The sequence below is a fragment of the Callospermophilus lateralis genome, chromosome 2 (assembly GCF_048772815.1).
Source record: "Callospermophilus lateralis isolate mCalLat2 chromosome 2, mCalLat2.hap1, whole genome shotgun sequence".
In the NCBI taxonomy this organism is placed as follows: domain Eukaryota; kingdom Metazoa; phylum Chordata; class Mammalia; order Rodentia; family Sciuridae; genus Callospermophilus; species Callospermophilus lateralis.
The window spans coordinates 211,718,860-211,731,618 of NC_135306.1; the positions used below are offsets into that span (position 1 = coordinate 211,718,860).

General features: G+C 50.6%; 1 protein-coding gene across 6 annotated transcripts in view; it reads right to left on the reverse strand.

Annotated features, from left to right (window-relative positions):
* Positions 1 to 12,759, reverse strand: part of Ap2a2 (adaptor related protein complex 2 subunit alpha 2) — a 67,264-nt gene that overhangs the window by 32,605 nt on the left and 21,900 nt on the right. For 4 of the 6 annotated variants that reach the window (XR_013090461.2, XM_076847807.2, XM_076847806.2 and 1 more), the window contains exons 2-4: positions 12,535 to 12,603; positions 2,191 to 2,333; positions 1,688 to 1,881 (exon numbers count right to left, since the gene is read on the reverse strand). Coding sequence is in view for 5 of the 6 variants with exons in the window: in XM_076847807.2 (XP_076703922.1) it covers positions 1,688 to 1,881; positions 2,191 to 2,333; positions 12,535 to 12,603 (406 nt within the window). In the remaining variant the exon portion in view is untranslated. Of the gene's footprint in view, positions 1 to 1,687; positions 1,882 to 2,190; positions 2,334 to 2,953; positions 3,067 to 3,096; positions 3,266 to 12,534; positions 12,604 to 12,759 lie in introns of those variants that run through there. The other 2 variants (XM_076847808.2, XM_076847809.2) reach the window with 2 other exon arrangements.

Here is a 12,759-nt window from a genome sequence, read left to right on the forward strand (position 1 = left end):
TTTGTGCATTGCCCCAGGCCTCTGTCGACAGACCCTCCTAGAGCAACTGTCCGTAGCATGTCCTCACAGGAGGGCCAAGGCCAGCCATCAGTGTGGACTCTGGGGCATTGCACTGGAACACCGGGGCCCAGAGCACTTCTAAACTGCTCCACAATGCTGAGTATCACCAGAGTCCCAGGCCAATGATACCACCAGCCTCCAACCCTGCCCTCTCCTGCATCCCTATTTCTGGTGACAGGACTATACTCCATGAAGTTGCCTTCCGCACCTAGGAGTCTCCTGTCTCCAGGGACTGGAGGTCAGCAGTATCCTCTGACCATGGCATCGACGCCAGAGCACTACTTTCAGAGCCACCTACTGCCCAGGGGACTCCATGACTGGCCTGTTGTTGTAGTGAGCTTTGGAAGAGGCAGCAACTGTCCATAGCATGTCCTCACAGGAGGCCCAGCTGCAGGGAGATGCCAGCCCACCTGTCAGCTGTAAGAGAGCTCTTGCTTGATCTTCCTCCTCACCCTCACTTACATGCAGCATGTGGGTGACCTCAGGAAGCACTTTGCAGGAATGACCCAGCTTACATTCAATCCACCTAGATTCTCACTAAGCACTCCCTGTGGGCCAGTCCTGTGCACAGTGATGGAGGAAAGCGGCAGCCACAGCTGACAGAGATCCCAGCAACCACTGCTCAGGACAGGTCAGGCAACACAGAGATGTCCTGTGCACAGGGCTTTGCAGTGACTGAGCAGAGAGGAGGGCCTGGGGTCCTCGCTGGCCTCTTCTCAGACCTTCCTCCCTAGCTCTGACATCTGGCCTGTGCTCTGCTCAACACCCACTCAGACCCTATCCATCTCCTTCCATCTTGGAGGTCCCGCTTCTGGCTGAACTCCCACTGCAAACGCAGCCAAAAGGTACTACCACTTTCCTCCAAGCCTTGAAACCCTGTTCAATCACTGACAGTCTCCGCCTCTTTCAGATCCTGCTTGAAGGTGCAGCTGGGCACACCACCCTGTGAGTGTGGTCCAGCTATCCAATACCAAGGAGCACCAGAACAAGCACGTGGTGGTTTCAAGGCCCAGGCTGTTTGAACCTCTTCGAGAGCCAGCTACTCAGCCCACTCAGCTACTCTCCCAATTAACGGGGAGGGGGCGAGATGGCTCAGAATCCCCAGGATTCTACAGCATGGCCTCTTCTCCTAATGTTTCTGGGAAAGGCAAGAAGCAGAGCTGGCACAACAGGACACCTCTGTGACTCCCCATCCTGGTGCCATGCCAGGCTGGAGCCCCTTCTGGCCTGGCTGCTGCTGCCTGGGCCGCACTTCCTTCGGCAACGTGTTGTCTAAATCTCAGTGGCCTCAGGGAGGTGCAATCTGACAGGACTTCACCCAAACTCTGAACCAGCAGCTTTTTTTAAGAACTAGTGACTGAAGCCAGGGGCACTCTGTCAATGAGCCACATTCCCAGCCCTTTTCATTCTATTTTTATTTTAAGTTGCTGAGGCTGGCCTGAATGTACAATCCTCCCCGCCTCAGCATGTGCCACCATGCTCAGCTAAACCAGCACGTCTTGACCTAACCTCAGAGTATGCCACATGCCCATTACACAGCTGGGAGGCCAGACCAGTGTAAGTGGCATCGCACACCCAAGGGTTCAACATGGACAGAAATGGCAGCCCAGAGCCCTCAGATACGCACCCTGCCACGAGGATCTTGGGGATTTCCCCGGCAAAGGCCTCAGCCATCTCACGGCTGCCCACGTTAGCGATGCAGTGCAGAGCCAGGCCCATGAACGTTGGGTTACGGCTGGCCAGGTCATTCTTGATGGCGTTGTTTATCAAGCGGATCAGCTCACTGTTGGAGTTCACCAACACGGAGATGAAAAGGTAGCCCTGCGTTCCAGGAAGGGCAAAGTCATTCAGGTAAATGTACTTCCCAGTAAATGCACCAGCCCAGACTGCAGGGCACATCCCTGGGGCACAGAGGTGAGGTCATAAGGAGAACAGCAGGAGAAGCCACCTCACCAGAAGAACCCCACCCCAGGAAAAAGGCCCGCCCTTGCATTCCCCTTGCCCAGGAGCATCCATGTGGGGTGGAAAGGGCGGGGTCCCAGGGTGTTCACTAAGCGTCCACCCAGAGCACAGAGCGGGACAGGAGAGTGAGGCCAGTGGGCATAAGACCCACCCTGCATCCACACTCACAATCTGCTTTTCGGTGTATCTATTTGAACTCAACAGGTTCACAGCCTCCATGTGCCCAAAGTCAATGTCGTGACCAAGGAGAAAGATGAAGAGCAATTTGCAGACATATTTTTTTTTACTGTAGCCATCAAGAGCCTTGTCACCTAGAGAAAGGGTGAGAAGAGGGTCAATTCTAGTGAGTGAGGCTGGGAGAACTGGCCAGCAGAGCAACAGGGGTAGTGAGTAGACCTTCACAGGGACAGGGCAGTGGGGCCTGGGCCAGTAGCCACAGCCCACATGCTGAGCATCCCCTTTAACAAAGGAATGCCTGGCAGCAGAAGCTCCATCCTCCCAGGACAACCCCGCAGGCTGTACAGCAGTCTGGACCTCCCCTGTCCTGCCACAACCCACCACAGCTCCCGCTGTCTGGAATTCACACGTCCTGCCACAAGCTACAAGTCAAGTTTTAAAATGTGTTTATTAATTTAAATAGATAAACATCCTCTAAATTATCTTCTACTTCACAAGTTTTAGAACAAATCACGTAGCCATGAGAGCCACATGCACACAGCATTATGGAACCACCGCAGGACCATGGCAAGGTGGGTCCAGAGCCACCACCAGTAGACATACCTCTGCCCTCCCTTCCACCTCCAGCCCCACCAGGCAACACTGGCAAGGTGTGTCTTCTCACTGGGTGGGGTCAGCACATGGGGCTTAAGGGAGGGCCCTGGGAGGATGGCTGAAAAATAAAGTCCCCTACAAGGGCTGACAGTGCACCAACCAGCTAGAAACCACAGGTGGCATGCCTGGGGACCTTCCTGTTCTTCAGCAACAAGTCAGCAGCTCATGTAAAAGACCAGAAACATAAACAAGACCAGCACAGACTCCATCTCCACCCTGTTCCCTGGCACAAGCCCACGGCACCTCCCCTGGGAGAATCCAGCAGTGCATCTCCTGCTCGCTCCAGAACCTGCTGCCTCTGGAAGCCTCCTCTGACCACAGCCCAAAGCTCTGCTTGCGCTCCTCCTGCTGCTCAGGTGAAGCACTCTGACAGGAGCATGGGGCAGGGAAGCAGCTGCTCGTTAGGCTGCATCTGTGGAGACAGCAAAGGGGCTCTAGCCCTGGACCAGCAAGTCCTCTTGGATTCTACTCCTCCCAGACCCAGAAGTATCATGCTTCCTATGGAGGAACACAGCTGGAGGGGCCATTGTGGGTGGGTCAGCAGGCAGGCTGAGGACTTGGGTTAGGCTCTCAGCCAGACCAGAACCTTGCCATGACTCTCTCCACAGGTCCACAGCACCCAGCTTTCCTCTGCAGCCCCATGTGACTTGCTAGGGCAGGGGGCACCCATACCTGTGCAGGCCCCCAAAAGCTTGCGATTATCTTACTAAACAAGCAACTTCTCCAGTCTCAGGGGACTAAGCCTCCCCTATGCTCCTTGTCCTGCCTTGGGGACACACAGGCCCTTACATCTCAGCTACTCTCCCCAGAGTTCAGTGTCCTCTCTCAGATGAAACCCAAACTGTTACCAACTTCAAACCGTTAGATTCAGTACTGAGCTGGGCTTGTTCCCCGCCGATCTTCCAATAATTTCAAAATGCTAAGGAAACTTTCACTTCCTGGACTGTAAAATGGGAAGGATGTAGCACTGCCCACCTGTGTGGCTTGCTGTTAAGATCAAAGGACAGGGTAGGTAGAAAACCTCCTGCTGAGCAAGGACTAGGACTCTAGGACAAAGGGGATGACCGCCTGGTAGGCCTGGCCACAGGTGAGGCCTTCACTGCTCCTTGACCCCTCCAGGCCCAGTATGCTCTTGGGGTGCTATGGAAACAAACAGGGTGCTGCACACAGAACTCAGCAGTGCTGGGGACGAGTGACCAGGACTGGTGTGGAAGGTCTCCTGGGAGGGACCAAAACCATGCCATAGGCACCACAATGGTACCCACTCTGCCCTCTGCAGCCCCAAGCGGCACCACCTCAGGAGTAGCTGGGCTATCAGCCAGGTCACTGCCAGGGCCCTCACATCTAAAGAGACCCTGGCACTGGGGGTGGCTCCACAGGCCTGTGCTGAATAAATAAGGAAAGAGTAATCAGACCACTGCAGCTGGAATACAGGCTGCCCAGGTGAAAACAAAAGACATCCCAGTCTTCCCAGTTACGGATTCATGAAACTTAATTATAAATGGACAACCTTCATCCCATTCCCGTTACCTTAGGAATACAAAGTGTTCTCCCCACAGAAGACTACACCAGGGCAGGGTGTGTTCAGTGGCAGGGTGCTTGCCCAGCACATGTGAGGCACTGGGCTTGATCCTCAGCACCACACAAAAATAAGTAAATAAAATATTGTGTCCATCTACAACTAAAACAATTTCTTAGATCAATTGACCCTAAATTAAATGTAAGCCTTGGGTTCAATCCCTAGCAGTACCAAAAAAACAAAAAATATTATGCCAAGTACTGTATTAATTACCTTGAATTAGCTGTTCCACAATGTATACACACATCTAAACACCAAGCTGAAGGGGAGAGAGGAGGCGGGAGTGGGCAGGTGGGGGCAGGAAAGATGGTGGAATGAGGTAGACATCATTACCTCAAGTACACATATAAAGACACAAATGGTGTTAACTCTATTTTGTGTACAACCAGAGACATGAAAAATTATCTATATGTGTACTATGAATCCTAATGCATTCTGCTGTCATATGTAACAAATTAGAAAAAAATTAAAAAGAAGTATTGAGACATCATGGTAGGTCACTGGGGACCCTGCTCTTAAAGTAGTTTCTTGTGGAACTATGATTAATTGCTCATAAAAAGATTGCTATGAATGGGGAAAAAAACACCATCTGCATACTGTAAATATGTAGAATTTCTGCTTATCAATTAAAATTCCCAACTGAAAAAAATATTTTTTCATATTAACTCACCAAGTCTTCAGTTATAGTTTACACAATGAAACTCAAACATAACTGCACCTGCTTGTTTTGATGTATTTTCTAATATAAAATGCTTACACTTCCTGGCCTGGGCAGGCACCTAAGTGAGGGCCAAGGTGTGACCAGCACTCCTTGTGCAGCCCAGTAGGTCCCCACCTGACCAGGAGACCTTGGCACTAAGCCAGCTAATGCTCTTGGCCCCGCAGCCCACAGACCTTGAGGTGCAGACTAGGCTGGGGAAGGGGCTCCAGTGCACCAAGGCTCCCCAGGTCTCAGATGGGAACCTCCCAAGTGGGCAACAACAGGCACGACATTAACTAACCCACACCCTGCCTGGAGCTAGGGCTTAGAACTCCACATGGAATGAATCTCTCAGTGACTTCTCAGACACAATTCTGAAGCCCCAGAAGGAAACTGGATTGATCAAAATGGCCACTATTGAGTTGAAGCTGCATGCAGCTCAGTGGTAGAACGCTTGCCTAGCATGTGTGAGGCCCTGGGTTCAATTCTCAGCATCACATATAAGAAAGAAAATAAAGGTTCATCAACAACTTAAAAAAAAAAAATGTCCACTGTTGCACCAGTGGACAAGGCAGCCTATGAAATGGGCGATGTTTCAAACCAAATATCCAGCTAGAGGTAAAACTCAGAATATGCAGTATCAGTGGAAAAATCAGAAACAGGAAAAGGCCTCAGAAAAGCATTTCTGCAATGAAGGCAGACAAAGCCCACAGTACACAGAACAACACTCCTCACCCCTAGCTACCAGGAAATGCACATCAACGTCATGACAACTGCCTTGCTGAGAAGGAAGAGAAAACAGAAACAGCAAGCTTGTCAAGAAGGAGAAACAGCCCCTCAGGTGGTGCTGGCGGGAATGCAAGACAGGTGGCCACTGTGGAAAACAGCACAGGGATCTTTAAAACACCAGACGCACACAGCAGGCTGGGCATGGTCCAGTGGGGTGCACCTGCCCAGCATATGCAAGGTCCTGGTTCCATCCCAACACCACGAAGCAGGGCACACCTGTCATTCCAGTGACTCCAGAGGCTGGGGCAGGAGGACCCCAAGTTCAAGGCCAGCCAGGGCAACTTAGCAGGACCCTAACTCAAAATATCAAAAACTTTTCAAAAGGGCTGTTGATAAAGCTCTGTGGTAAAGCAGCCCTGGTTCAATCCCCAGTACCACAAAAAATAAAAATAAAAGAATCAATGAATGAAAATAGAACCCTGATCACATGGTCAGGTAACTCTGCTTCAGACCATGCTGTGGTCTGAATCTGGAACATCCCCCAGGCTCCTGTCTGCTCCCACCGAGCACAGTGGTAATGTTGGTGGGGCCTGGCTGGCTAAGGCAGGCCAGCCCACAGGTTCAGGTCTCTGAAGGATGTGCCTTCTCCCGGGCCCTTCCTCCTGCCCTCTGGGCCCCGGCAGACATGGGGCGAGCAGCCTCCTCTGTAGCACACTCCTGCCTTGACATTCTGCCTCACCTGAGGTCAAGCAACGGGGCCAGCTCACCCTGGACTGAAACCTTGGAGACCTCGAGCCACAACAGATCTCCTGCCCTTCAAGCTGTCTTTCTCAGGCACCCTGAAGCAGCAATTGTGTTTCAGTCGGCTTTTTGACTGCTGTAATTCAAAGACCCAACCAGCACAACTGCAGAGAAAAGGTTTATTCAGGGACTCACAGTTTTAAAGGTCTTAGTCCATAGAAGGCTGGCTCCATTTCTCAAGGCTCGAGGTGAGGCTGAACATCATGGTAAGGGAGTGTGGCAGAAGGAACCATTAAACAGACACAGTCCATATGCCAGATATCAATATATCCCCAAAGCCCCATCCCAATCCCACCTCCTCCAGCCTCACCCACATCAGCTCCACTCAGTTAATCCCTGTCAGGGAATTAATTCACTGATTGGGTTAAGACTCTCACAACCCAATTGTTTCTCCTCTGAATCTTCTTGCACCGTCTCACACATGAGCTTCTGGAAGACACCTCACACTCAAACTATAACATAGAAAGCCACCACAGGGCACAGGCCCCAAAGAACTAAAAGCAGGGTCACAGACCCTCACTCAGCATGTGCACAGCAGCATCACTCCTAATGGCCAAGAGGTAGAAGCCTGACCGCCTGCCCCACCCCCATCTGCAGGAGAGTGGGTGGGCATGGGGTGGTGTGTGCTGTGCACTCAGTGAAGCACCGTCCAGCCTAAAAGGGAAGCCCTGCCTACACTAAGGTATGGAGTAACTTCAAGGCAGGATATTAAATGAAAGAGCTGGAAATGCAAGGACAAATACTGTGTGGTCCACTCATGAAGTCCCCAGGCATCAAAATCCTAGAGGCAGGAGCTGGGATATAGCTCAGTGGTAGAGTTCTTGCCTTGCATGCACAAGGCCCTGGGTTCAATGCCCAGCACCACAAAAAAAAAAAAAAAAAAAAAAATTAAAATTAAAAATAAAAATATAATAAAATCCTAGAGGCAGGAAGATGACGGGTGCCAGGGCTCAGCAAGATGGAAAGGCCTAGAGACAACCTGGTGAAGGCCACACAGAAGAGCAGCCGGCCAGAGGGGATCAAGGCTTTCCTCTACCTGCAGTGCAAAGGGTGGAACCTAGGGCCTCCGGCATGCGAGGCAAGCACCTAACACCTGTGCCATCCTCAGCCCCTAAATGGTAAATTTTAAATTATGTGAATCGTATCACAATTTTTAAAAATTTTAAGTACAGTAATAAAGTATCATTAGATAACCTGTCATCTTTAATAGAATGGAAAATCAAATTATGAGTCTTTTAAGCAAAAAATAATAATGAAGCACTTTTACCATAAAAAGTCGATTATGAAATTAACGTGACAATGTCACCCACCTGTGGCTCATCCCAGCACAGGCTGTCCTGGGTTTGCTTCTGTTTTGGGGTTGGGGGGGTCTATGTTGCCCAGGCTGGTGTCTGATTGCTAGACTCAAGGGATCTTTCTGCCTCAGCCTCCCAAGGGCTGAGGCTACCGGCAGGTACCACGGCACACGTGGCTTTCTGGATAGCAAACCTCAAGATCACAGATTTAGTTCTCTACTGACCAGGGGACTGCTCAAGTGCTATCCTCCCTTAGTCTGTGTGTGATTATGAGAAATAGAAAGTCCAGCAGTCCATTTTCAGAACAAGGTATTTAGCCTTTAGTTTAAAATTGAGATATAAGAAAGGCTGCTGGAGGGGAGAGCAGAGTGGAAAGTTATAAGCAGGTAATACCAGAGTGTAAAAACTCACAGCCCCAGTCAGGCATGGTGGCACACACCTGTAATCCCAGCAGCTTGAGAGGCTAGGCAGGAGGATCTCAAGTCCAAGGCCAGCCTCAGCAATTTAGTGAGGCCCTAAGCACCTTGGCAATACACTGTATCAAAAAAATAAAAAGGGCTGGGAATGTGGTTCAGTGGTTAAGAATTCACAGTCCCTTGACAGACAGGAGGTGAGACGGAAGGGACCTAACCTGACCAACAGAGAGAAACTGTATATGTGCCAAAAGGCACTCAACCCAGGGGACTTTCCCACCACAAGTAAACAAAGGGAGGTAAGGACAACCTAGGGTTTATTTCTTTGAATAGCACAATAGGAGACACTAAAATCTAGGCCCGTGCACCCCAGAGAACCAAGCCAATGAGGAGCCAGGGAGGGACCTTGCTCCTGGGGGATGATGCTGGCTGTGCTGCTGTATGGGCCTGCTCCGCAGACACCTGCTCTCCCAAGACTGCCCCGAGCTCACCTCTGAACAGCTGTACCTCGGCCCATCCTTTGGGTTTGGACAAGGTGTGTTTCTCATGCCACCAGGTGTCGTACAGCCACATGTATTTCAAGCTCCACAGAACATCACCACACAGGGACCGCTATTCACCCGAGCATCCTCAGCTTCCTTTTTCATGCTCATGACCCTGAACGACTTCCCTTCGCACAGGGCTTCTGCTGGGAAATTCTGTTTGTCTTGAAAAGTCTTCATGAGCTTCACCCTCAGCAAGTCACCTTAGCAGGGGTGGCCTCTGGAACTGGCTACCACCTCCTTGGCACCTGGGGATGTCACTGATATCTCCTGCCTGATCTCTACTGCTGGAGGCCAGCTGCCAGGCACGGGTGCTGCTCCTGTGGGGACAGCCCTGCACCCCTTCCAAGGCCCTATCTTGGCTCTCCCCTCAGCACACTCATGGTCCAGTTGCATGTGTCCTTTTATTTATGCTGTTTGTTTTGTGAACTCTTACTAGTTTTCAGCCCTGCGCTTCCCACAGGCTCTGCTAGCCATCTGCCGGCCCCCTCTCCATCTGCCCGGACAGCCTTCTGATCTACTCCCACAGCACCAGCTCTCTCTTCAGCTGCGTCAGTCACCAGTTCTGTCCACTGAGTCCTTCATTTTGGTTACAGCGAGTTTCAATTCTAGAATATTCATCAGGTCTTATTTCAAGATTTGCTATCACTTTTCACTTGCTGAGTTTCCTATGTGCCTTGTACTTCCTAAGACAGTGACAAGCCTTGATTGAACACCCTCTGGCTGCATTCCCATGCAGTGCAGTGCAGGCGCCTGCTCACAGCATTCTCAAGGAGCACCACGTCTCTGACCCCACCCCACGGGGTGTTCTCATGGCGATGTGCCTTCCTGCAGAGAGGACTGCTACTCCTCACCTTGACCTAGGTTCAAGGTGTGAGACTAAGAGGAGCTCAAGCCATGAGGCATCCAGGGAGGGCCTGGGAAAGGCCAGACTTGGCCAAAGGCAACTGCAGCTTGAGGTGGGCAGAGCTTTAGGCCCCCTAGACCAGGTCGGACACCTTCACCAGATCATTCTCTGCATGAGAAGCTGTCGAGCCCACTGGAGTCCACCACCTCCCTGGCCTGCACTGCAGGCAGCGGCAGCAACTCCCACCTGGTGACCTCCAAAGCATCTGTCTCCCAGGGCAAGATCAACCTGAAGGTAAATGCTACTCCAGGTGAGCGGTCACCAGAGCTGGTTCTGTGTGGTGGCAGTTTCTCTGGGGTCAGTGAACTTTGGGGCACAGCTGCTATCCCCCGTTGTGAGGGTCCCTGGCTTCTGTTTAATGCCTTAGGATTTCTTGAAATACAGAGTCTGCTTTTCCAAACTGTTTCCAGTAGCAGACTGGCCTCAGTCTGCAGTGTCCAGAACTGGGGCCCCAACCACTTGTGCCACAAGCACGGAAATGTGGCTATCCACATGGGGCTTCACAGAGTTGCTGGGGAAAAGTGTGAAACTCCTTCATAATTTCTCTCATTACATGGTGCAATGGTATTTCAAGTGTCCTGGGTTGTCAAACAACCCACACTAGGCTCAGATATGTGCCCATACAAAGTGGAGACAGCTGTGCGGTCAGGGCCTGGGCTAAATAAAACATGGTTTGTTTGTTTGTTTGTTTGTTTTTAATTTGGAAAAACAGCATGATTGTTTTACTAATTCACTGCATGACTTCTATTTTTCCTACTTTTTTTTTTTTTTGCTGTTTATACTCTATTTTCAATAAATCACATTCTTCAGGCTAATTTCATCTGCTTCTTTTGATTTTCTTCAATGAGGCCAATAGAAAACTCAGACCTATAAGATGACCAGCACAGAGAGTCCCTCAGGCAGTGCAGATAAAGTCAGTAGGCCACCCTGACAGGAAGGGACACACAGGCTACACCTCCCCAAGGATGAACACAGATCTTTTGTGAAAACTGATGCCCCTGTCCAGGGCAGATGCATGCTCAGAGATGCCAACTGGCCAGTACATAAGAGTTTTGTCCCTCCCAGCCAGGACGGCTTAGCTTGACATAGCTGTGAAGTCCCCTGGGTCCCAGAGCACTTACACAGTGAGTGAGCTGAATAGATGGTCCTCGGTCTCAAGGAGCTAACTGTCGACAAATGGGTCTGTAACTCCAAAACCTCTTATAGAATCTCACCTACACCACCCAGATAGCCCTGAACCCCCAGAACAACACAGCGGTCACCATGTGCTTGGTGCTTGCCTGTGAAACAACCCACACTAGGCTCAGACATGTGTCCATACAAAGTGGAGATGGCTGTGCGGTCAGGGTCTGGAGTTTCTGCCCTGGCTCTGGCACCTATGAGCCACACACCTGGCCACCCTCAAGCCTGGCTTCCTACCCTGATGTTCCTCTCCAGTAAATCCCTGGCAGTGCAACCCCACCGCAGGTCTGCATCCTGAGAACCCAACATGGACAACTAGCTTCTCCATTCCACAACCTAGGAAAGAGATGTGAAAGGGAGATAGCACCCTGGAGGCAGCATGTAAGCAGAAGCAAGGGTGGCCAGGGTGATCACATGACCTTCCCTCACAGGACAAGGAGACAGAGTTACAGACCCTCAAAGATGTACATGAATAAGTCATGCTCATCCAACTTCAGAAGTTTCACAGGCCTTCTAGAGAATCCTGGGCCTGGTTTTAAAATGTGAAAACCTAATACCTTCACAAAAGCTCAACAGCAAATACACCAATTCTAATGACTGCAACATCACACGTCTCCATCAACTGCCCATACAGGAGACCCATTCCCGAGGCCCCACAAAGCACCTGTCCTAAGGCATCCCAGGAGTCCTGCAGCCCCCTGCAGCTCTCACGGTCCAGCCCCAGCCACTTCACTCGTTGCTTCTGGGCAACTGCAGCCACTTTTGCGGCTAACATGTGTGCTCATAGACATGAGCCAGGTCTGAAACCTGTGAAAATCAACCAAAAAGCTACAGTTTCAGGGATTAGCTGGGCTTTCACAAATGCCCTATGGACTGAAAGCCAAATTTATGCTGTGCAATTCTCAGGCACTAGACGCCTGGCTGACAGGTAGCCACCTGAGAGGGTTGGCGCCACCCTGCCGGCACCAAGATGCAGCAGGAACACTTCAGCTCAGGATGTGCCAAGCGTCCCTTACATCTCCACACACAGAGCCCTTGACTCAGGGCGCAGCTGACACGGCCCAGCACAGTGCCAAGCAGCACACATGGGATACTAGGTCAGTGTCATTCCAAGGAGAGAAAAGACCCACACCAGGAAGGCCCAGGCCATCGAACGATTCGACACATGCTGTTCCCACTAGAAAGTGGACATACTTGGCCTCACAACATTGTCTTCTTCTGGCTGACTGCAACAGTCACTGTACTGACCCAGAATCAACTTTGGCTTAGAGTGGGAAATAAAAGACATTAAAAGATTGAGTTCAATTGGGCGTCATGGCACGTGTCTATAACCTATGCTACTCAGGAGGCTGAGGCAGGAGGAAAAATTAAAAAAAAAAGGGGGGGGGGGGGCTAGTGATGTATGATGTAGTTCAGTAATTAAAGCACCCTTGATTCAATCTTCAAGGTTTGAAAAAAAAAAAAAAAAAGATTAGGTCCTTACTATGTAAACGTCTACAAGGGAGTATGTCCTGGAAAAGGTTCAACACTTACCTTTAAATTTTGATCTAATATTTGCCAGCTCCTTGTTTATCCTCTTTATTTCTGCTTCTTTACTTTTGCCTATAAAAAAGAACACAAAGGCATCCTTTAACTGACTTCTAAGAAAAAGCATTCCCTGTAAGAACCTCACTGAGAATCAAAGGCACTGGGGCTGCCAGCAGGAACAGGCCCTGGAGCCGCCAGAAGCCAGGAAGATACCACGGGAAGAAGCTGGAT